Genomic DNA, 26,491 nt, shown 5'->3' with positions numbered 1-26,491 from the left:
AATATGTTTGGATGTACCTATTGCTGGCAGAGGCATTGTATTTCAGTGACACAATAAATTTTGTATAAATTTAATGAAAACTGTATTTAAATAATCAAAGGCAGCTACACTTGATATCAATGCGCGTAAGCTAGGAAACCATCACACACACCACGTACTGAACCCACAAGCACACATTTTGGATTTTTAAGTTTTATATGTTCGATTGACTTCAGAGAAAAGAACATAAATACAATAAGGAAAAAAGTGTGTTACGTACTACTTTTTAGTGGTGCAGGTATGGGGCTACTTGTTACCAGCATTTGGTGAATCAGATAACACAGTAAGATCTGACTAGTCATTGCTGAATTGAGGGTTAGCACTTCCTTTCGCTGACCATTTAGTACAAGTTTGACTTATTAGGCTACTTTCAGGCAAGAAAAGATTCGCTGACTAATAACGCTTGTAACTCAAATTGTGTTAAATTTAAAAGAAAGTGATGACAGACAGAATTCCATGGGAGGTGCCACTTACATGACCACAGGGTCCCAACCTGGGAAAGGGGACTGTCAGTCCAAAGTGTGTATCACTCCTGGTGACATCTCACATTGTTGAAAAAGTGAAGCCTATATTATAGACAGACATGAAAATGTTCATGATTAATTAGGAATTTGATCCTGTGACCCCCCACCCCCAAATTGGCACTTTCACAGTTCATGTTACTGTTCAGTTTAATAATGTGTATCTTGATTCAGATCACAGCATTGAAGGGTTTTCATGATGGAATGCTTGGAAAATGATGGATGTTTGCTTTTGAGATGTTCGCTGCCTCAACTATATAGCAGTGTTAATTTGCTACAGTTTTGTTTTTTAAAGTGTTAAACAATACATACCAAATCTAAGAATTAACTTTATCATTAAAACCCATAATGCTGGGTGTCGTGAATTCATGTCACGCCAATGCTGTGCTAATAACTGGAAGGTTAACTGTTTTTGAATGCCAGTGGTGATAGATGCTGATTCTTCACTACTGCAAGTGCCGCATTCTCCTGAGTGTTTCAGGTATCACTACAGCACCACGATTTTTGATTTTTTTTTTTTTTCTTTCATCGAGAAATTTATTCATGCATTAAGGAGTTAAAACTGCAGAAATTATCAGTTTCATCATTAACACCAACTATAAATGAAATTATTTAACTAGTAAGTTAGTCACCGTCATTATTAACTTGTTTCTAGAGCCACCAAAAAAGTGTGCTTGCTTCAGATAAAGCTCATTGTAATGTGTTGTTTTTGTCTTTTTCCCCTCTGCAGGCATCCTCACATCCTACAGCTTTACACATACTTCTATGATGAGAGGAAGATATATTTAATTTTAGAGTTCGCTGCTAAAGGAGAATTGTACAAAGTACTTCGTGCGTGCCCAAATGGACGTTTCTCCGAACCTGTGTAAGTTTCTTTCATCAGGACATAGTATTGGATTATCTCTCTCTCTCTCTCTCTCTCTCTCTCTCTCTCTCTCTCTCTCTCTCTCTCTCTCTCCTTTTTTGCACATATTAAAGTGGTATTATTATTACATGATTGAAATAGTCTACCAGAGGGAGATGGAGAATGTTTATAAAACATAAAGTTTACCCTCGAGCTACCAGAATTTTTTGTTTGTTTCTACCACTGGGGTCATAAAGACCCGAGTTAATTTACACCATATATATTGGCACTATTTTGTGCACTTTGGCAGACTGACAGAAAAACCGCAAATTACTGAATTGAAACAGGAAAACTGTATAAGCTCTTTCAGATGTATTTGTCTTCGATCTGAAACATACTTAGATTTAAAACAAAGTGTAACACCACCACCATTTTTTGACTTGGCTCAGTAAATGCAGCTAATGCAACAGACCATGGAAGTGGGCCAGAACAGAGCCACTCAGACGTTAAGAACTTTCAGCATTGCAGCACGTCAGCAATCGTAAGTATCGAAATAATTATGAAATCCGCCTCGATTGCACAAACTACCTGGTGTTTACGTAGGTTTCAGTGTGAGTAACCACGCCTTCTTTAGAACAAATATAAAACAGCTTGCCTAAATAGGCATAGTCAAAGGCTAAAATCAACATCTACAGTGGCAAGACCCCATGAAAAATGTTTACAAATACACGGTACATATGTACCAAGTCAGTCATATACTTATCTCAATCCTGTGTGTGCTACCTCGCCCCAGCCAACGTACGATGGTCACAGGCTCTCCACTGAACTGTGATCTGTTGTGTTCTAAAAATGATGCTCTCATGTTTACACGTCAGGTGACTACCAGGCTTCCATCTGCTGCTGCACTGCTATACTGCCCTGGAGTGTACCACTAGCTTCCTGACAAAGAGCTCAGTTCCACCATCCACCCTAATGGTCATTCACCCCCGGCTATTACAAAAGCTATTCTGAATGTTCTTTCACAGACAAAAGAAAATATCTGAACTTTTCTGGATGCTTTCCACCCACGGAACATTTGCAAAGGTGCACCATCCACATTTTCTTTCCTCCATTTTGCACTTGTGCTGAAGGAGGAAGAGGAGGAGCGTTGCTATGCTGATGCCTGCTTTTCTGTACTAGAAATGATTTCAGTTAAAGAAGAAATTTTCTTCTTTGTAGTTGGTTTCTTTCTTCCAGTCATGATTCCGATTCAGGTACCGCCAAATTATGAAAGTATGAGGGCACTAATACCTAAAGTATTAAAAAAAGTGGGCCATCTTTTTACCATATATTTTGTTGTGTACGTTGTAATTCATCCATTGTCTACCCCTTGACTTTACAGCATTAGAGTCGAAGATTATAGTAAGTTTTCTGTCTCACCTTCACCTATTTCCTCTTAGAGATATGTAGTAATTGGCAGTGTCACTATCTTAACTCCATTTGGACTATAGGAGATGATTGTAGCTTATTCGTGGAATCTGATGAGTCATAAAGTTGCTGTTCTTCACTTTGCTACGACAAATTCTGCTGGTAGTTCATGATGATTTTTTTCTTATTGTTCGAGCAGTGTTTTCACTCTAATTCCTTTGCCAACACCAAACTAAAGAATAAACTTTATGTTGTGATACTTCTATCACTCCTGGATAAGTTTTCTGTCTACCTCAACATTACTCTTTTCCCTTATTTATTTCTCTAGGCCGAACTGTGCCCTGTCCTTTGTAAACCTGCCGGTTTTGACATAGTAATTAGTGCTGGTACATACAACTGCACTAGTGGTTCAGATGGTAGCAGTCATCAGATTGCAGATTTCCACATTATTCACGTTTTTAGAGTTAATTTTGAGTGCTCTGTTCCTAGTTCAGTGATGTTTTAGTATTTTGGTCTATGGTATCGGTTTTCGGTCCTTTGATACTCCTTAATGTTTTCCTCAATTTTCAGAGCGGCAAGATACATGTACCAGGTTGCAAACGCTTTGCAGTACTGCCATGAAAATAATGTAATTCATCGTGATATAAAGCCTGAAAATCTGCTCCTCACTTCCGATGATAAAATAAAAATGGCCGACTTTGGTTGGTCTGTACACGCACCAAGCAATCGGTTAGTATCTCACTTCAGCATTCATTTAAATTGTTCATTGTGATTATTACTCTGCATGTTATTTTGCCTCCGTAGCATACATAGTCTGGGTGTAACAATAGCTCATCATTCCTGACCTCAATTAGTCTAGAACATTGGCAGCCATTTCGAGTGGTAATTTTTGAACACTTAAGAACAGTACAAAGAATTCCTTTGAATGCAATGAGGTTCATGTTACATACTTTCATTGATTTCTGAATATTTCCATTTTTGAGTTAAGAGGATAGTTACTGGCCTCACTCACTGTTGAGAGTACATTACCATATTTGTTTTTTGTGTAATCATTGCTTTGCCTTTAGGTATTGTTGGACAGTAATTGATGATCACTTTCTGATGTTAAAACATTTTCTTTTTGTCCTAGGCGAAAGACGATGTGTGGCACCCTGGACTATCTGCCCCCGGAGATGGTAGAAGGAAAGCCTTATGATCATAATGTAGATAACTGGTGCATAGGTGTCCTCTGTTATGAATTTCTTGTTGGGAAACCACCTTTTGAAACAGATTCTTCAAAAAAAACATACAGTCTGATACGAGAAGTCAAATATAAAATACCAGACCACGTATCTGATTTGGCTAAGGATCTAATAAGTAAGGTATGTATTGTACATTCAAGCCATTTTTATATGATTATACTTACCTGCTGACAGGAAATAAGTAGCACCTTAGGAAATCTTTGATAATACGCTTTTCACCAGATGAATTTTCCTCCAGATTCGTCTTTTGAAAAATGTGTGGCCATCTTCAGTTTGTAGGTTATGCTGTTGTTACTGAGGTCAACATTTTTACTATCTAAAATAGCTTAATTTTGGGGTTGTAAGCCAAGATTTGGTAGTGCAGGTCACATGCAGATTTTAATTGCATTTTGGGGGGGGGGGGGGGGGGAGCAGTGGCACAAACTTGAGCACTAGGATAATTCTGGTGTGGGGTTGGGTAGCAAGTTTAATTAGGCTGCCAGCCATGGCAATGCAACCTGCTTTTTTATGAGCAAATACCATGCTTAAACTACAGGTTGCCAGAATCATAGTAGAACAGAAGTGACGTAATAAATCGACAAATTAACAATAGTATACATTTCTACAGTAGGCGAGAGTTTTCACAGAACACTTGAAACGTGGCACAGCAAATGAAGCACAAGCTTTAACAACTGTACTAAAGTGGCTACTACTCCACAGCACTGTTGATTTTGTAGATTGGCAACAAATGGTGCTCACTGTGTGGCCGAGGTGATCAGATTTCTGCTGATTCAGCAATAGGGGCCCAAGAGAACAACCTGTTCCTGTAATTGTTTGCTTAGATCATTAGTATTGTCAGAACAGTAAAGTATAGCAATAGATCATAGAGACAAATCACAACAGTGATTGTAAAGAATTGTGGATGTACGAGTTTGCTGCTCATATTTGGTTCACGTAGACAACAATGCTCTATTTTTTATGTTAATGGTGGTTACTGAAGCAGATGTAACACACACCTGTGCAGGAGGAAGAAAATTAGGCATCAGAGAAGCAAATGTTTGTGATGGGCTCAAATGAATAAACAAAAAAAAGCCAGTTATTCGTGTGTACCAAAACGGGGAAAGTTTCATGGATCAGAGTCGAAAGTTCTTTACTATTTGAGTGGAATGTAATGAAGGCTTCCAGATAGAGAAATTATCCAAAAGCTGGTGCTGGAGATAATGAGGAATATTTCAGATGCATGACAGGATTTCAGAGCAAACAGGCTGGTGGATGACGACAATGTTGTTGATGATAGCAGCAGGTCTCGTGCTACACCGCATGATAATGCTAGCTCAGTGACTTCCACGGTCTGGATGAAACATAATTTACTTATCAACATCATGTGGTGAAAGTAAAATGTAACTATTTGCTGCCCATATAAGCAACACCAATCACATGCCACTTTTTCACATGCTGTCAGATGTTACTATCAATGTAAATGTGTTTACTGCTTCTGTTAGGAGCAATCAAAAAGTTTGTTTGTGGGCATTGCTGCAACATATATACAATGGAGCACGATTCTGATGAAGGTATTTAAGCACAGACTTCTAGGGAAGGGATTAGTGTGACATTTGTCTTTTCCAACGTGTGTGCAGTAAATGCGGAAATGTGAACTAAGGTGACACTATTACCAAAAGCTTCCAAACAGGACGAACGTAATATTAGCAGTATTATTCTTTTCGTGGCTGCTGAAGGACACACACTGGTAAACATCCATTAGAGAATCAAGAATGTGTATAGGGCAATGTCTGTCTAAAGCCATCATTGTGCAGGTGTGTACAACTTAATGTACTAATGCGATTCGACCCAAGATGCCGGTCAATCTGAGAGGCTGTGCACTTGACACTGGGACACTTCAGCACCTCCCCTGTAGTCCTGATCTCTCCCCTACAAACATCACACCTCCAGTGCTTTAAAAAGGCTTTGTGGTGTCCAGTACTGTCGGAAGGTGCTGCAGGTGGTGGCACATGTCGGCACTAATGACGTGTGTCGCTTTGGATCTGAGGAAATTCTCTCTGGATTAGCGACTATCTGATTTGGTGAAGGCTGCCGGTCTTGCTTACGAGATGAAGGCAGAGCTCACCATCTGCAGCATTGTTGACAGAACCGACTGCGGGCGTTTGGTGCAGAGCCGGGTGGAGGGTCTGAATCAGAGGCTCAGGCGGTTTTGCGACCGTGTTGGCTGCAGATTCCTTGACTTGCGCCATAGGGTGGTGGGGTTTCGGGTTCCGCTGAATAGGTCAGGAGTTAACTACACTCAGCTGGCGGATACACGGGTAGCGGAGGCTGTGTGGCGTGGACTGGGCGGTTTTTTAGGTTGGAAGGTCTCGGGAAAGTACGGGGTGGGCTGCAATCTCAAAGGGTGCATGACAAATACAGGACGTGCTTGGATCAAGGAACAGTCTGAATTGTAGTTGTACATTGTTGTAGTTGTGCTGGGAAAGTCTCTGAACTTCAAGCGCTAATAGAAAGCACAGGAGCTAAAATCATTATAGGTACAGAAAGCTGGCTAACGCCTGAAATAATTTCTGCAGAAATTTTTACAAAGTCTCAGATGGTGTTCAGGAAAGATAGATTAGGCAGAATTGGTGGTGGAGTTTTTGTGTCTGTCAGTAGTGGTTTATCTTGTAGTGAAGTCGAAGTAGATACTCCGTGCGAATTGGTATGGGTGGAGGTTATACTTAACAGCCGAACTAAGTTAATAATTGTCTCCGTCTACCGACCCCCAGACTCCGATGATATAGTTGCTGAACAGTTCAGAGAAAATTTGAGTCTCGTAACAAATAAATACCCCACTCATATGGTTATAGTTGTTGGGGACTTCAACCTTCCCTCGATATGTTGGCAAAAATACTTGTTCAAACCGGTGGTAGGCAGAAAACATCTTCCAAGATTGTCCTAAACGCTTTCTCCGAAAATTATTTCGAGCAGTTAGTCCACGAACCCACGCGAATTGTAAATGGTTGCGAAAACACACTTGACCTCTTAGCCACAAACAATCCAGAGCTGATAGAGAGCATCATAACTGATACAGGGATTAGTGATCACAAGGTCGTTGTAGCTAGGCTCAATACTGTTTCTTCCAAATCCACCAGAAACAAACGCAAAATAATTTTATTTAAAAAAGCGGATAAAGTGTCACTAGAAGCCTTCCTAAGAGACAATCTCCATTCCTTCCGAACTGACTATGCAAATGTAGACGAAATGTGGCTCAAATTCAAAGATATAGTAGCAACAGCAGTTGAGAGATTCATACCTCATAAATTGGCAAGAGATGGAATTGATCCCCCGTGGTACACAAAACAGGTCCGAACGCTGTTGCAGAGGCAACAGAAAAAGCATGCGAAGTTCAGAAGAACGCGAAATCCCGAAGATTGGCTAAAATTTACAGACGCGCGAAATTTGGCACGGACTTCAATGCGAGATGCCTTTAATAGGTTCCACAACGAAACATTGTCTCGAAATTTGGTAGAAAATCCGAAGAAATTGTGGTTGTATGTAAAGTACACAAGCGGCAAGATGCAGTCAATACATTCACTGCGCAGTGCCGATGGTACTGTTACCGACGACTGTGCCGCTAAAGCGGAGTTATTGAACGCAGTTTTTCGAAATTCCATCACCAGGGAAGATGAATGGAATATTCCAAAATTTGAAACACAAACAGCTGCTAGCATGAGTTTCTTAAAAGTAGATACCTTAGGGGTTGTGAAACAACTCAAATCGCTTGATACGGGCAAGGCTTCAGGTCCAGATCGTATACCGACTAGGTTCCTTTCAGATTACGCTGATACAATAGCTCCCTACTTAGCAATCACATACAACCGTTTGCTCACCGATAGATTTGTACCTACAGATTGGAAAATTGCGCAGGTCGCACCAGTGTTTAAGAAGGGCAATAGGAGTAATCCATCGAACTACAGACCTATATCATTGACATCGGTTTGCAGTATGGTTTTGGAGTATATACTGTATTCAAACATTATGAATCACCTCGAAGGGAACGATCTATTGATACGTAATCAGCATGGTTTCAGAAAACATCGTTCTTGTGCAACGCAGCTAGCTCTTTATTCGCACGAAGTAATGGCCGCTATTGACAGGGGATCTCAAGTTGATTCCGTATTTCTAGATTTCTGGAAAGCTTTTGACACCATTCCTCACAAGCGACTTCTAATCAAGCTGCGGGCCTATGGGGTATCATCTCAGTTCTGCAACTGGATTCGTGATTTCCTGTCGGGAAGGTCGCAGTTCGTAGTAATAGACGGAAAATCGAGTAAAACTGAAGTGATATCAGGTGTTCCCCAGGGAAGCATCCTGGGACCTCTGCTGTTCCTGATCTATATAAATGACCTTGGGTGACAATCTGAGCAGTTCTCTTAGGTTTTTCACAGATGATGCTGTAATTTACCGTCTAGTAAGGTCATCCAAAGACCAGTATCAGTTGCAAAGCGATTTAGAAAAGATTGCTGTATGGTGTGGCAGGTGGCAGTTGACGCTAAATAACGAAAAGTGTGAGGTGATCCACATGAGTTCCAAAATAAATCTGTTGGAATTCGATTACTTGATAAATAGTACAATTCTCAAGGCTGTCAATTCAACTAAGTACCTGGGTGTTAAAATTACGAACAACTTCAGTTGGAAAGGCCACATAGATAATATTGTGGGGAAGGCGAGCCAAAGGTTGCGTTTCATTGACAGGACACTTAGAAGATGCAACAAGTCCACTAAAGAGACAGCTTATACTACACTCGTTCGTCCTCTGTTAGAATATTGCTCTGCGGTGTGGTATCCTTAGCAGGTGGGATTGACGGAGGACATCGAAAGGGTGCAAAAAATGGCAGCTCGTTTTGTATTATCACTTAGTAGGGGAGAGAGTGTGGCAGATATGATATGCGAAATGGGATGAAAGTCATTACAGCAAAGACGTTTTTCGTCGCAGCGAGATCTATTTACGAAATTTCAGCCACCAACTTTCTCTTCCGAATGCAAAAATATTTTGTTGAGCCCAACCTACATATGTAGGAATGATCATCAAACTAAAATAGAGAAATCAGAGCTCGAACAGAAAGGTTTAGGTGTTCGTTTTTCCCGTGCGCTGTTCGAGAGTGGAATGGTAGAGAGATAGTATCCCCAGCCTTGGTACAAATTTTCAGCCACTGCTTCAGTCTGTATATGGAAACTTTCTGGTCACCTATCAAATTTTCAGCTCTGTCACTGAGGAGGTCAGAATAATAGTAACGCAGGGCATACTCATAGATAAAGGAAGCTAACCATCCCAAGTCTTCCGTGGATACGTACATGGCAAGCACGGGACCCTGAGCTTGTGGGCCCCCATGCATGCCATCGGAGATGCAGATGATCATGGGGATACTTTCGCAACGGTTTCTTCTTAAACTTCTGCCCACAAGAGATGACTAGAAGAGTGTCGACCACTGACATTTCTTCTGTCAGTGCCAAAGTTCCTAGTTGTTTCTCGGTCCAACGAAGGTAAAGACTTCTCCACAGTCAACCCTTTCAATATTCAGAAAGGTGTCGATGCAGTTGCAGGTCCTGTAAAGTCTTGTTCCTGTTTATGAAATGGCAACTTGTTAGAAACGCAGTGCCTTCCAGACACAAAAATTGCTTCTAACTACACTGCTACACATCTTCCCTGTCCAGGTGGAAGCACACCGTACTTTAAATTCATCGTGCAGGGCGGTTTATACCCATTCACTGGATGGATTATCCAACGAGGACATTCAAAATTACTGTCTGATCAGGGCTTAATGGCCGTACATATTCATGAAAAGGGTTGACAAAGAACTGCTACTGACCTGTACTCCCTTCTTGACATTTGACGTATTTCAACTTCCATCCAACATTACAGTGAGATATGAGGTAATTTCAGTTCGCCCTTACATCCCCAATCCTACGAGTTGCTATTAGTGTCGGCAGTTTAATCACACCAGACAGTCATGTTCAAATGTGGCCAAGTGCGTTACCTATGGTAGGGATGCCCTTGAAGGTGATTGTCCACCTCCATCCCCTCATTGCATCAACTGTATGGGCAACCATGCTGCTTCCTACAGAAATTGCCCTATTTTTAAAGATGAACGAATTATTCAGGAAACCAGAGTGAAGGAAAAGGTGTTTACCTTTGCTGCTTGTTACTTGGCAGTAGAAAGCTCACTGTGCTCACAGTGGGTAAATATAGCAGCGTTCTCGCCTCTCCTTGACCTACTAAGGAGATAACCACGCAGACTTGTTGTCTTACCTGTAGTGCCCGTCATCAGTTCGGCCAGCCCAAGGGTTGCCCGTTCAACCTCCCCACTATCACCCGCTCACTCTAAGGCTCAACCTTCATCGGCTCCTGCTAAATCACAGACCCCAAAATTGAATACCCGGACTTTCAAAACTGAGCCTACTTGTGAAGATTTTTTTTATTTACCCAGACCTCACAACCATTGACTCCTCACTCATCTCAACATCCTGCTGCCAAGAAGGTTCTGCAACCTTCCCAAATTGCCGATTGGTCCCTCTGTCAGATGTTCAGGAGGTGTGACCTGATCTGTTAACAATCACCTAAGGCAGGTGCACCCCCTTGTGAAAGGAGCCCCTAGTTGGAAGGAGTGTGCCATCGAAGATGCTGGCAATGATGGAGATTTTCTCATAATGAGTCAGTCATCTTCTCAATCATTGTAAACATAATGAGGCTAATGATTCAAAGACCCTTCCCGCAGCATCACGATTCCTCGTCTCATTATTCGTCTTATTATTCAGAAAGGTGTTGATGCAGTTACCAGTCCTGTGAAATCCTTCTCTCATTTACAGGATGGCACTTTGCTTTTGCAGACTGCTTCTGATTGTCAAGCACAATTACTGCTTACTGCCTCACTTCTCCACGGCTTCCCTGTTCGTGTTCAGGCCCATAGAACTTTGAATTCTTTCCATGGTGTAATTTACACCAGGTTGCTCGATGGTCTAACAGAGGCCAAATTCCAATCTTACCTCTCTGATCAGGGTGTCATTGCCGTCCATCATATAATGAGAAAGGTAGATTCTTCCTTAGTGCCCACCCGCACTCCTTTCCTCACCTCCGATAGAGTAGTGCTGCCATCCAAGATCAAAGCAGGGTATGAAATTAACACAGTCTGGCCGTACATTGCAAACACGATGCGCTGCTTCCAGTGTCATCGTTTCAACCACACTAGAACGTCTGGTCGACACCCAGCCAAAGATGTGACCTGTGGTAGGGATGCACACGAGGGCGATTGTCCGCCACCTCCTCCCCGCTGTATCAACTGCAATGGCGGCCATGCTGCCGCCTCTCAGGATTGTCCCGTGTATCTTGATGAGCAGAGTGTCAGAGATTCGGGTAAAGGAAAAAGTGCCTTACACAGTAGTTCGCAAGTTACTGTCTAGTTTCAAACCCTGTGTTCTCCCATCTGGCACCTGTAGTTCTGTTCTTGTTACCCCTCGCTCCACAAAGGACATGGCCACGCAGACATGCGACCTCAAATTCAGGTCTGAGGTTGAAATCATGCAGTGTCAAGGTAGCATTGCCATCCTGGCGTCCCACTGTGCAACAAAGATCAAACTCTCACCTCAAGGAGCAAAGCCACCAGCTACGCAACCAGTAGGCAGCAAAGGACAGGAGTACTCCTGTGAAGATTTCCTCTGTCCCTCCAGCCAAACAACACAAGAGTCTTCCTCCAACACGAAAGGCTCGAAGTAGTCCACGAAAGGCAAATGGTCTTCTCTTTTGTCAACTCGAAGATGCTGTTCGACGGTGTCGCCAAATTGTACCTTAGCCCGGCAGTCGTCTGTCGTGCCGGTGCACACCACCAACCGTTTTTTAGCTAACTGGGCTCCATGGACTGACCACACAAGCCGATGCTTCTGTGCACCCCATGAAGCAGGATCCTCCTGCTTCTGTGCCCTATAGTAGCGACTCTGCACTGGCTGTCACTTGGCAGCTGCTGAGTTGACACCCCTACATCTCTTCCTCATAATGACTGTCCTCCAATAGAACGTATGCAGCCTTTGGTCTCACAGAGAGGATTTACGGCTGCTTTTAGCATTGCAGCATACCCTTGTACTCTGCCTTCAGGAAACGAAATTGCACCCTCATATCTACTTTGAGCTTTCACATTACTTACCAATTCGTTTTGACCTTCCCCCTGAGGTCTTCATTCCATCTCATGGGGGCTTCATGCTGCTCCTACAGATGATATTCGTAGTCAACCCATCTCCCTGACTACCCATCTTCAAGCTGTTGCAGTTTGCCTTTTCCTTCCCCACCTGACTTTTTCCCTCTGTACCATTTGTGTATCTCCGTCATTCGATGTCACCATGGCAAACTTCCTGCAGCTTATTGGGCAGCTACCAACCCCCCCCCTACATATTTGCTACTCGGTGAATTTAATGTGCTTTATCCCCTCTGAGGTTCTCCCAGGACCTGTCAGAGAGGTGCCCTCTTGGGTGACTTTCTTAACCTCTTCTGCCTTAACACTGGAGCACCCACTTTCCTTTCCGACTCCTTGCACACCTATTCCTATTTGGACCAATCCTTGTGCACTGGCCAGCTTGCCCATCGTCTTGAGTGGTCTGTTCTTTCAGACACCTATTCAAGTGACCATTTCCCATGTGCTTCCTGTTTGCTGACTCCTATCCCATCCACGTGCATGCCCAAATGGCAGCTTACTAAGGCTGAATGGCAGCTTTACTCCTCCCTGGCGACTATCGAAGGACAGGATTTCTCCAGTAGTGATGACCAGGTGGACTATCTCACCAACATTATCCTTACTGCTGCAGAACATTCCATTCCTTGCACTTCTTCTTTACCACGTCGTGTCCCAGTCCCTTGGTGGACTGAGGCATGCTGTGATACAATTCGCACACAGACGTGCTCTCCGCATTTTTAACAGTCATCCTATGATGGCAAACTGCATCCATTATTTCATTTTAAACAGATGCGTGCAAAGTGTCATGTTCTCCAGGATAGCAAACTAGCTAACTGGATTTCATTCACTAGTTCTTTTAACAGTTCCACCCCTTTCTCTGTCGTGTGGGCCAACCTCAGATGGTTCTGTGGGACCAACATCAGATTCCCCCATATCTGACGATGTTATCGTGGACCCTATTGTTTATCTCCAACACCTTGGGACACCATTTTACAGAAGTTTCAAGCTCTTCGCATTATCACCCTACCTTCCTCCATCGGAAACGAGCGGAGGAGGCTCAAGGGATACCCTTCTCTTCTCCAAATCGTGAGTGCTACAATGCCACCTTTACTATGAGGAATCTAGATCATTTTCTCAGTTCATCCTGATCCTCCGCCCTAAAGCGCCATCCACATTCAGATGTTGCAGCACCTTTCTCTTCCGGGCATGTACAACCGCATCTGGTCAGAGGGCACATTTCCTGGACGCTGGCGTGAAGCCACCATCATACCTATACCTAATCCTGGTAAGGACAAAAACCTTCCTTCTAGCTACTGCCAAATCTCTCTTATCAGCTGCGTTTGCAAGGTGATGGAACATATGATTCATGCCCAGCTGGTGTGGTGGCTCGAGTCTCGCAATTTACTGACAAGTGCACAGTGTGGATTTAGAGTACGGCGTTCAGCAGTTGATCATCTTGTTACTTTGTCCACCCACGTCATGAGTGGTTTTCTGCGGAAATCCCAGACCGACAGTTTTTTCGATTTGGAGAGACCTATGACTTTTTACATGTAGGGCTTCTGTGGACACCTGCCCTGTTTCCTTAAGGCATTTTCACAAGATCGAGTTTTCAAGGTGCGTGTGGGTTCTGCCTTGTAGTACACCTTTATCCAGAAGAATGGTGTGCCTCAGGGTTCTGTCGCAAGTGTCGTCCTCTTTGCTATTGCCATTAACCCTATCATGGCTTGTCTTCCACCAGGCATCTCCGGCTCCCTTTTTGTTGACGATTTTGCTATCTATTGCAGTTCTTTATGGACCTGTCTCACTGAGCAGCGCCTTCAGCACTGTCTTCATCGTCTTCAACATCCATTTGACCCTGGGTGTCTTTTACATCAGTCCGGTATAGAGTCTGTATGCTGAAACTGCTGAATTACCCCTGTACTACCGCCATGACTTTCTCCTCAGCAGGTATGTATGCCGTTCGTCTTGCCACCCATACTATGCCTCCTTCTTTGATTCCTTTGATCATCAATATGGGGCTCATCCTTCTTCTCTGTTGCCTCCTGGAGTCCACTTTCGGCACATGCTACAGTAGCTTAACTTCAGACTGCCTGCATCTTTCCCGGTGGGTATGAACCCTTCACCACCTTGGGTTCTTGAAGCTGCCAATGTTAACCTTGGCCTTCATTCGATTCCTAAGGACACTGCTCCAGCCTTGGTTTATCGCCTTCTGTTTCACAACCTTCGCATGGAACTTGGCGATAGTACCTATGTGTAAACTGATGGCTCTGACTGATCATGGAGTCGGGTATGCCTTCGTCACTGGCATCCTTGTCTTTCGATATTGGCTTCCGCCACACTGCTCAGTATTTACAGCCGAGCTCTTTGCCTTGTAACAGACCACGGAGTACATCTGGCGACACAGCCTTTTAGCCTTTTCAATTGTGTCCACTGGTCAGCCTGACTGAGTGGCCTTCAAAGTTTGTGTCCACTGTACACCGACCATCCCTTAGTGCAATGAGTCCAGGAAAACTATCAACTGCTCACTCTTGGTGGAGCCAGTGTGATATTCATGTGGGTTCCTGGTGATGTCAGTCTGCCGGGAAACGAGGCTGCTGCCAAAACTGCAGTCCCTGTACCTCTGCCCTCGAGTATGTATATTCCCTTCAATGATATATGTGTTACCGTCTGTCAGGAGGTTGTGTCCCTTTGGCATTGCCAATAGTCCTCCCTTCACGGGATAAGCTCCGGCTTATTAAGCCTCTCCCACCAGCTTGGACGACCTCCTCTCAGCCCTCATGCCAGTAGGAGATTATTGTAACTCGGCTGCATATTGGGCACTGCCTTTTTAGCCATTGCCATTTGCTAAGTGGCACTACCCCCGCCACTTTGTATACATTACACTCAAGTTTTAACTATCTGTCATATTCCTTATGGAATGTCAATTTTTTTAACCTTTTATGTTCCCGTTTGGGTTTGCTGTCTGAATTATCAGCCATTTTAGCAAATGACATGAGGGCTGTCGACCGCGTTTTACTTTTTATATGCCAAAGCAGCATGGCAAAGACCATTTAATTTTTAGTTTTGGACCTCCGTTTCTGTATGGTGTGTCTTTTAGCCCTTTGTCCACATGCCTGTTTTTAGCTGTCTTCTATTATGTCAATTAGGACTGATGTATAATCATATTTTTAACTCCTGTCTTCGTGTTCCCAAGTTTTGACTTGGGCATGTATGACCCCAATTGGTTTTGCACCCTAAAACAAAGCAAAACCAGAATCAAACCTTTCTGGATACACCTTCTCTCTTTGTACAATATACATTCCATCGTCCACACCAGTGGCAAGATTCCAGTCTCCTTGTAAATTTAGAGTGCACTGTTCTGCAGTTGACCATCTCGTCACTTTGTCCACCCATGTGATGAATGGTTGTCCGTGGAAATCCCAGACAGTGGCCAAGTTTTTCGATTTGGGGAAAGCCTACGACACCTGCTGGAAGACTGGAATCCTCCGTATTCTCTACACGTTGGGCTTCCATGGCTGCCTGCCCCATTTCCTCGAGGAATTTTTAAGACAGAGTTGTCAATGTACATGTAGGTTTCTGCTTTGTTGGACACCTTTATCCAGGAAAATGGTGTGGCTCAGGGTTCCGTCCTGAATGTTGTCCTCTTTGCTTTCACCATTAACCCTATAATGGCGTGTCTCCCGCATGGCATCTTTGCCATCTATTGCAGTTCTCCACAGACCTGTCTCATTGAGCAGTGTTTTCAGCAATGTCTCAATAGTCTTTACTCATGGAGCATTGATAATGGCTTTTGTTTTTCAGTGATAAAACCATTTGTATGAATTTCTGGTAGTGCAATTGGTTTCTCCCTCCATCTTTACATCTTGGGTCTGTTGCTTGTGCATTTGTTGAAACTACAAAATTCCTGGGGCTCCTGCTCTATAGAAAACTCGTGATCCTCCCACGTGTCTTCCCTGGCAGCCCACTGTACAGTCACTCACTGTCCTACCTGTCCTCATTGGTACTTCGTGGGGTGGGGTGGGGTGCAGATTAAACCACCCTCCTCCATTCATACCAGTCCCTTATCCGTTCGAAACCAGACTGTTTGCTTTGTTTATGCATCTGCACATCCATCCCTCTTACTCCGTCTCAATACTATCCACCATTGTGGCATCTGTTTGGCCACTGGCGCCTTTTACACTAGCCCGGTTGAGAGTTTGTATGCAGAAGCTGCCGAACTACCTTTGTCCTACTGCTGTGACTTTCTCCTCGTCAGATACGCATGCTGTTTGTTTGCCACACTTGGCCACCCATCCTATGCCTCATTCTTCGATGACTCCTTTGATTGCCAGCATGGGGCACATCCCTCTTCTGTGTTACCTCCTGGAGTATGCTTTTGGCCCTTGCTCCAGCAGATTAACTGCACACTGCCTGCAACTTTCCCGGTGGGTATGAACCCTACACCACTTTGACTTCGTGTGGTGACCCGTATTCACCTTGGCCTAAATTTCCTTCATAAGGACACTACTCCAGCTTTGCTCTACTGCCTTTAGTTTCACGACCTTCACATCGAACCTCGCGAATAGTACCTTTGTGTACACTGATGATTCTGAGACAGACCATGGTGACAGGTACACTTTCGTTATTGGCTCTGACATTTTTCAGTATTGGCTTCTGGCATACTGCTCAGTATTCCTGGTCATGTCAGTCTGTCAGGAAATGAGGCTGTTGCCAAAGCTAAAGTCCTCATACCTCATGACACTAGTTCTTATATTTTCTCTGTTGATCTCCATGTTGCCGTCTGTCAGGAGGTGTCACTTTGCCGTCACCACTGGTCCTTCCTTCATGGGAATAATCTCTGGGTTATGGAGCCTCTCCTAGTGGCTCGGACAACCTCTCGGCCCTCTTGCCGTGAGGTTGTCATTTTAACTAGGTTGCGTATTGGGCACTGCCTGCTTAGCCATTGCTGTACGTTACGTGGTGCTCCCCCACCACTTTGTGCACAGTGTGCCCAACTTTTAAATGTCAGCCATTTCCTGACAGAATGACCCTTTTTTTTTTTTTTTAACTGTTAACGTTCCTGTTTGGGTTTGCCAACTGAGTTATCCAGTTTAGTGAGTGACAAGCGGGCTGTTGACTGTGTTTTACTTTTTATCCGTCGTAGCAATATGGTGAAGGCCGTTTAATTTTTAGTTCTTGAGCTCTGTTTCTCTATGGTGTATCTTATAGACCTTTCTCCACATCCCTGTTTTTTAGCTATCTTATCTTCTGTCGATTGGGATTGATGTATAGTCATTTTTAACTCCTCTCTGTCTCTTCACGTTTCAGTTTTGACATGGGCGCTTATGACCCTAGTTGTTTTTGCGCCCTAAAACAAAACAAACAGTAAAGTAGATTCTGAGCTCTCTGATCATATATTGTTAAACAAACCACACGTATGGCTTCTGGCTAGTTCATAGCAAGTACATCTGCTTTTCAACGGTTCTAAATGGGACTGGGACAAATAAGCACTTGTTGCTACCATCACAATATTAAGGTCTGCTTAAAATTGTGAATAGTCATGAAGACTGCAGTGGACCTCATTAATCTCTGGAGTCAGTCACATCTTTAGTTTGCAGTTCTTTTCAGCATCTTGAACCCTGAGACAACCTTATGAACTTAAGAACATCTGTGATTACACTGATTATACTGTCTAAAATTAAAAATTCCTTAGTGTTTGTGCTGCATGAACGTTCTCTGCTTGTTACTCTGTTTAACGTGTCAGGCTCAAGTACTTGCTATTAATAATTTCATCGAAATCTATTAAAAGCAATAATATCCATTTTATGATTGACCCCTGACTCTGAGCTCTTATTCTGGGTGTGCTGCATGATGTATGTAGATGTGGATTGCCTTGTTGGATTTGTGGAATGTCGTCTTTGATTTGGTGTATGAATAATAACTTTTAGTTGAAATGGGGCTGTAAGGGAAAGCATGCTTTTTGAAAATTTTTAGACAAGTGACAACTCTGAAGACGCATGGAATTCAGACCATGAGAGAGAGAGAGAGAGAGAGAGAGAGAGAGAGAGAGAGAGAGAGAGAGAACTCCTTTGCACAATTTAAAGGTACAGCCATTCTCTGCTTACAGATTTTCGTTGATTCCCAAATATTCATTTTGTCATAATGACTGAGGTAGATTGCTGCAATTTGCCTATTGCCGATGTGTATTAACAAGATGAAAAGTGCAAATGCTAGCTCTGTTGTAGCCTTTCACAGCTTTTATGTTTTTGGTACTAACTCTACATAAAACGCTAATATCGTATGTTTAAATTATTTGCTTTTGCATCCTTATGTATGCTGTGTTGCTGGACCTCTGAACAAAATTTCAGTACACTGTTCAATGTTGAAATATTTACATCAGAGTTGTCCATCAGATAGGAAACAATCCTATCCCCAGTTGTTATTATGTACTCATATGAAACAGTCTTTGTGATGTAATTAGTTGCTATGTACTTGTGTGAAACAGTGCAGCATTGCCAGTGTGTGAAAAGTCCATGGTCATCAGTACACGTGTTTGCTTTACACAGCCAGCAAGGAGATTACTTTGTTTCAGTATTAGTAAACGTACAATGAAAATTCTTTTGAGGGAATATAGAGAAACTACATGTCTGGTATAATCAGAACAAGAGTACTGGCAGGTGACAGAAGTTTGCATTGGACATTTTTACACAGGGAGCCATAAGAAGGCAAATCAAAGACTTTGATGTGGAAGAGCAGTTTCCAACAATAGCAGTTGTATTGGAAAAGTTCAAGATTAAAGTAGAAGACTTTTTGGTATGAGTAAACAATGCCTTGGCATGCTACTTGGAAATTGGGCTTCAGATAAAACAGTTTAATAAAAAGCCTGTGCTGAGGGAAAATAATGGAGTAACAGGAAAGGAAGAATTTCTATGGAAAAATAAAATACTTGTGATCATTGGACTGACTTGCTACAATTCGGTGTGGTACAAACCATTCTAAGAACTTTGGATGGCAGGAACAAAAATTGCCTTATGCATAAGAAAATGTACGTAATTATCTTGGAGAAAGTGTTAAAGTGAATGGCTTGATGGCTTGTAAGGAAGAATTCAAACTCCGTGTGTGTGTGTGTGTGTGTGTGTGTGTGTGTGTGTGTGTGTGTGTGTGTGTGTGGGGGGGGGGGGGGGGGGGGGGGGAAGCTTGTAATGTGCACATTGGGAATGAAGATGGGTTCATTTAAGATTGTGGCTTATGTCTTATTGGGCAAAAAGGAGTTGCAGATTATCTTCCTGAGGTAACACACTATAAAAAGTGGTTTAGGAGTGTTCTTTAAAAATTGCTAAACAGGTCTGCAATTGTTAGAGATCAGGCTCTGTACTACAGGGTGGTAAATAGAGTATTGTGAAATACATCCAATGTCACATTGTACATGGAATTTACTAAAGCATGTCTACTGGAATACACAGGATTGCACATCAGGTCACAATACCTTCTGGAAAGTATATTGGGCTCAGCTGACGAGGAAATTAAAGTTCTGTGGTTGCCCGGTTTGCACTGTGAAATGAACCTGTCTTCAGTGCCCTTTTCAAGAACAAGGTAGCAAAGAACAATAATTTTAAGATAAATTGTAATTGACAGCTGTGTCATTCTGCTCTGGGAAGTGTTCCCTAAAGTGCCTGAAGGAATCCAGGCAGTCAGGTGCGCAAACTTGAAAACTGATGTGCACAAAGGGCCCACTGTTTCTACTTTGCAGTAGAGCTACTGCTGATCGTATTAGATGACTGAAATAGCAGCAGGAAGGCCTCAGACATGCAAAAGCAGTTATGGTAGGTTTTATTCCATTCATAATTTTTTCCTACAAAATTTATTCGAACTAATAGATTTCACATTTGCTGTTAAAATGTATGTTACCTTTCATTGTTAATTTTAGAGTTGGTAGTGAACATTCAGCCACAATTTCTGACTTTATTGCCCCTAATTGCAACAACTACTTAATCCAGCAATTCTATATTTGAATGTCACTACGAAGTTGCCATTCTTTGCTGGTGAATAGGGGCCTATCAAGCATTATAACAATGGCAGCATGCTGGTGTGACAACTACACTCCTCTGCTGCCTTGTGTATATTGCAGCTACTGAAGCAATTGCTTAACAGACTCTTAATCTGACGAAAATGGGAAGTATTCATTGGTAATGACATACAAAGCAACTAAAAAGTTAAAGTTTTACAGCGGTGCTTTCTCGCAGTAGTTTAATTGTAGAGTTGTGCATTTTGCATTACAGCAATGAAACAACTAATCATAAAGTAATGAAAATCACCCTGCAAATAGAAAATGATTATCTTTAAACTGTGCAAAAGAAATTTTGCTTCTAATTATGGTTTCATTTCTACGACTCCTCAAAGTTGAAACTTGCCAAAAAAAAAATTCCTTGAGAAAGCATAGTTTCTCTTAAATATTACCAAGTATGTTGCCCTCTTTTCAATCAAAATACACAGTCAGTCCCACAGAAAAGGTGACAGATTTTATATTTGCGGACGCACTACTACCATATGTGATATGACGCAGGAATCAATTAGCATAGTGTTTAATGTAGCTGCTGTTCTAAAAGGAAGAGTGCTGGTATCACTGACCGCTCATAGTAAACAAAACGGTAGCAGTATGTTTTCACCCTCAGACATGAAATGAACAATGGAGCAATGTGCCAACATTAAGCTTTGTTTTGAAATGGGTAAGAATGCCACAGAAACTATTGAAATTATACAGTGCGTTCACGGTAGTGCAGCAGGGGGCCATAAAAACGTTTTTAAGGGGTTTGCAAGATTTCGTGATGGCAGATAGATCATTGAAGACGATAGACTTCCAGGATCATTGGTGACTGTCGAAGATGATGATCAAAAAGTGGCTGAAATTCTTCGAAATGACCTTGTGAATGTACCAGGACAATTAAGGAGCTCTCTGGAATTCCTAAAACAACTGTGCACTGCATTGTGACCGAAAATTTGGGCAAAAAGATGATCTGTTGTCACTTTGAGCCCTACACATTCACGGATGATTAAAAACATTTCACAGTGGAACACTGCAGAGAGATGAAACAATTGGCTGATAGGGACACATACTTCTTGTCAAGCATCATAATGGGTGGTGAAACATCGTGTTTTCAGTACGGGTCACTTACAGAGCACCAGGACTTGGAATGGAAAGGTCCAGAATATCCGAAACCAAAAAAGTGTGAATGTAGAAAAGTCGTGTCAGGACACTGCTCACAATTTTCTTTTATTCCATAGGAATTATCCATAAAGAATTTGATCCAGAAGATCAAATTGTAATGAACATTATTACTTTGGTGTTCTAACTCCTCTTGTGGGCAAAGATTGATCAGGTGAGTCCTGAACACCACAACCAAGAAACATAGTGTTTGTTGTATGACAGTGCTCTGATGCACAAAAGCAAGATCGTACACCATTTCTTGGCTAAAAAAGGTATCGTTGTGCTTGGCTGCCCTCCTTATTTGCTGGATTTGGCTCTGTGCTACTTCTGGCCATTTCCCAAACTCTGAGTGGCTATGAAAAGACAGTGTTTAGACAAGATTTCTGATATCCAGAAGGCTACATTAACAGTCTGAAGGCAATTCCAATTATTGACTATCAGAATTGTTTTTAACCATTTTTCCAACACTTCCAGTTGTATATTGACTCACAAGGAGACTATTTTGAATAAGAAAGACAGGTACGCTGCAAACAACCAACATCTTGTATTTTATATCATATCAGTCATCTATTTTGTAGCATGGACTACATAATATTCATACACCAGAAAATAAATATTTCCACCGTTCTGGTAAGGTACAATACATAGATATTTGTTGTGCAAAGTAACCAGAACGTATGTTTAAAGTCAGGGGTCAGTCGTTGTGAAAAAGGAAATGGATAATAGGAATTGTAGGCATGTGTTTGTGTTTCCATTGACAGGTTTCATGAACAAATGTCATGGAAAAATAATTAGTATTTGTCAGGCAGCTGATGAAGGCTCCATTATTACTGTAAGCATATGGATTCGGTAGCATCCAAACACTTCAGAACAGTCAGCTGAAAGAGAAGGGTAGAGAATGTAATTTTATTTTAATGGGTCAATCTTTTTGAGGAAACTAAATTTAGAATTTGTAATTTACAATGTCTTGTAAAGAAGAATATAAATTACGATGATTAATACTGATACCATTGTACAGTTAGAAATTCTGTTGCCAGATTAGAAAAATCAAATATAGCCCTCACAGTAATAGACCTTTGGATGTTAACAGCAAAAAGGGGGGAATCTGCAACATCATTGTGCAGACAATGGTTTGACAGTTTATGCTGTGGGCCTCGTTTTTGTTATGCCATGATTCAGTAGTCTCCTTGTGGATGTGATAATCCCATTGGACTACAGTAATTTGAAAGATCATTGCTTATCTAAGTGAATTATTTTGAAAATAAATTCTGATGTGATACTCTGCTTGTGTTGTTGGGCTTCATGGTCTATTGGTAAATCAAGTCCAGGTAACAGAAAAGTCACGGCTTCAAATACTAATCACACTGCATTTTTTGTCTGCCTTTACCCTAGCCTTCAGCTCTCAACAATGTGAAGATTTGTCAGACATGACTGACACATGGTTTGGATTCCACATTAGGTCCTACTTTCCTCCAGTAAGATTATGCCAAAATTGAAGACTAGCGCAAGGCCATTGAGGCACATGAAATTGTTCATTTCAGTTTATAACAATGTTGTCCGTGAAGTTCTTACTTGCCTCTAATTCTCTGCATAAACTAAGTTGTAAAAATGGAAATGCAGATGCAAGTTCCAATGCATCTTTTTGATTTAATTGGTTCGTGTCAGCGTGTGATTACAAATGGGGGCAGATTGCCCTCTGGAGAGGGGGGGGGGAGATTTATTACACATGATCAAATACTGGACCTGATGCTATGGCGGATTCATGTGCAGACACGAAACATAGCAGATACTCAGTTTTCCTGGCTGTCATGAAATAGTAGTAGTAGTAGTACTAGTAGTAGTAGTGCTACTGCTGCTGCTGCTACTACTACTACTACTACTACTACTACTACTACTACTACAATGGGCGCCTAAAAGTTCTTCTGGCATGCTGAGCAACAGAATGTTGAGTTTGAGTGACCCCTTCTTCAGTATACCGTATAGTGATTCCAGTGACTACTAGATGTCGTATTACTGATTGCATTCTTTTACTGTGCATTGTGTTGTACCCTCCAGTCTGGTCTTGTTTCAATGATAAATAAAATTGATCTTTATCAGGTATTATGTCACATTTGATAAGTATAATAAGTACAAATCTACATAAGTGTTAAGACATTGGTTTATGACTGGGGTTATTAGTCAGCCACATACTATGCTCATGATTTAGAGAATTTATTAGGTTGGTGCATCAGTTTGTAGAATTTTTGTTTTGTAAGTTGGTATTCCAGTTGCTATGGGTTTATTTATTTGTCATCTTTTTATAGTTCACTTTTGCTATTTGTGTTCACATATTGTCTTTTGGAGACAGTGAGTGAATCTGTGGACACTAGAAAATGGTGTTACAAGTGGAGAAATCTGAACATTTCCAGCATATTCTTCTACTTGAGTTCAATAAAGGGGGTGACAGCAGCAAAGCCAGGCAGAAACATTAGCACCGTGTATGGGGATAATGCCATTGGACACTTTAGCATGGCAAGAAAATAGGCAACTGCCTTGCCGCAGTGGTTACACCAGTTCCCGTGAGATCACCGAAGTTAAGTGCTGTCGGGTGTGGTCGGCGCTTGGATGGGTGACCATCCAGGCCGCCATGCGCTGTTGCCGTTTTTCGGGATGCACTCAGCCTCATGATGCCAATTGAGGAGCTACTCGCCTGATTAGTAGAGGGTTCGGTCAAGAATACCATCATAACGACCGGGAGAGCGGTATTCTGATCCCATGCCCTCCTATCCGCATCCTCCTCTTGAGGATGATACGGTGGTCCGATGGTCCTGATGGACCACTTGTGGCCTGTAGACGGAGTTGTTTTTTATAGCAAGAAAATGGTTTTCTCATTATGAGGATTGTTTTGACATTACTGACTCTCTACATTTAGAAAGACCTTTTGGGTTTGGTGATAATTTACACACATTAATCCACAATGATCCTTTGTAATGTACTACAGAACTGGCAAATATGATGCGATGTAATCATCACACCATCATGCAACATTTGCATGAAGGTACTAGGGACAGAAAGTTGGCTGAAACCAGACATAAACAGTAATGAAATCCTAAACTCAGATTGGAATGTGTACCGCAGAGACAGGCTGGACAGTGAAGGGGGAGGTGCGTTTATAGCGATAAGAAGTGCAATAGTATCGAAGGAAATTGATGGAGATCCTAAATGTGAAATAATTTGGGTGAAGGTCACTGTTAAAGCAGGCTCAGACATGATAATTGGATGTCTCTATAGGCTCCCTGGCTCAGCAGCTGCTGTGGCTGAGCACCTGAAGGATAGTTTGGAAAATATTTCGAGTCGATTTCCCCACCATGTTATAGTTCTGGGTGGAGATTTTAATTTGCCGGATACAGACTGGGAGACTCAAACGTTTATAACGGTTGGCAGGGACAAAGAATCCCGTGAAATCTTTTTAAGTGCTTTATCTGAAAACTACCTTGAGCAGTTAAACAGAGAACCGACTCGTGGCGATAACATATTAGACCTTCTGGTGACAAACAGACCCAAACTATTTGAAACAGTTAACGCAGAACAGGGAATCAGTGATCCTAAAGCGGTTACTGCATCGATGATTTCAGCCGTAAATAGAAATATTAAAAAAGGTAGGAAGATTTTTATGTTTAGCAAAAGTGCCAAAAAGCAAATTACAGAGTACCTGATGGCTCAACACAAAAGTTTTGTCTCAAGTACAGATAGTGTTGAGGATCAGTGGACAAAGTTCAAAACTCTTTGGTGTGACGTCATAAGCGAGTGACTGCGTGTGAGATCGCTCTCCAAGTTTTTATATATTTTTAGGTTTCAGATACATATTTTAACAGTTTTTGTGATAATATTTACTATAAAAGTGACGTATTAGTGGTTTCTTATTCACCTCTGCCTTTCTTGTCTTCTGACCTGATATTTCTGAGTGTTTCGTATCGAGCAACTTAACCTCTTGCCTGTGTTTACATTCCGTGCTGACCAGTTGCAGCTGTAGCGGCGCATCGAAAGCTAAGTACTAATTAATTGTTTCTGTATAGTGGTTTATTTAGGAACTTTAGTAGTCTTCAACCGGTGTTCTTGGTGTTTTCTGGTGAAATAATTTCAGAAGAACCTTTTGGTAACTGTTTTCAGCTTCGTTACTGTGTTATTAGAAGTTTGATTCTCTTTCTGTATTAGTCTTTTGTTATATTCACATTTGTTGTTTATTAATACTGTTAATAATAGTAGTTACTTCCCTTGTAGAGTAAGTTTGTGATTATTGTAGTCAGATTTTTAACATAATCTTATTGTAGTAGCGGAACTAAGAAAAAGTAAAGGAAGAGGAAGAGGAGATTACTGTTTAACGTCCCGTCGACAACGAGGTCATTAGAGACCGAGCACAAGCTCGGATTAGGGAAGGATGGGGAAGGAAATCGGCCGTGCCCTTTCTAAGGAACCATCCCATCATTTGCCTGAAGCGATTTAGGGAAATCACGGAGAACCTAAATCAGGATGGCCGGACGCGGGATTGAACCGTCGTCCTCCCGAATGCGAGTCCAGTGTGCTAACCACTTCGCTCGGTGAAAAAGTAAAATTTTACCATGAGTGAGAAGTGTGGGCTTTGCCGTAGTTTAGTGAGTAGTGGATTGCTGTGTGAGACTTCTTCGAAGTATTTTCACTGGGGGGGGAATGCAGTGGGGGAAGCATTCTGGTGAGATCCTCTCCTGGAACTGCAGGTTATGTAGCAAGAGTAAGTTGATAGAGGAGCAGGAGCGTAAGATCTGTGCCATTCAGGTGCAGTTGAAAAACGCACAGGAGGAGCTAGATAGGATGAGGAGGGAGAAGGGGGTTGGGGAAAGGGAGCTGGCTGTTGACAAGAGATCTGCTAGGAGAAGATGATTTTCAGATAGTTTTACTATTGGTGTTTACAATAGATAAGACCAATTGTCAGAGTCTAGTGGAGAGGAATCTCTAGTAGTTGTAGATGTAGGAAGTATGCAGCAGACCTCAGTAGTTACGGTGGCTAGAACAGTTGCAAAGTCTAAGAGGAAGAACAAGGTTCTGCTGTTAGGTAG

At 42.1% G+C, this 26,491-nt stretch overlaps 1 protein-coding gene across 1 annotated transcript in view; it reads left to right on the top strand.

The window, feature by feature from the left end:
• LOC124775415 (serine/threonine-protein kinase Aurora-1-like) overlaps nucleotides 1–26,491 on the top strand; it is a 103,125-nt gene that overhangs the window by 56,607 nt on the left and 20,027 nt on the right. The window contains 3 exon segments of the mRNA XM_047250248.1: nucleotides 1,291–1,425; nucleotides 3,382–3,540; nucleotides 3,941–4,172. Of these exon segments, the coding sequence (XP_047106204.1) occupies nucleotides 1,291–1,425; nucleotides 3,382–3,540; nucleotides 3,941–4,172 (526 nt within the window).

The sequence above is a fragment of the Schistocerca piceifrons genome, chromosome 2, assembly GCF_021461385.2.
Source record: "Schistocerca piceifrons isolate TAMUIC-IGC-003096 chromosome 2, iqSchPice1.1, whole genome shotgun sequence".
Lineage (NCBI taxonomy): Eukaryota > Metazoa > Arthropoda > Insecta > Orthoptera > Acrididae > Schistocerca > Schistocerca piceifrons.
Note: the sequence above shows the minus strand (reverse complement) of the source record. Positions and strands in the feature narration are given on the sequence as shown.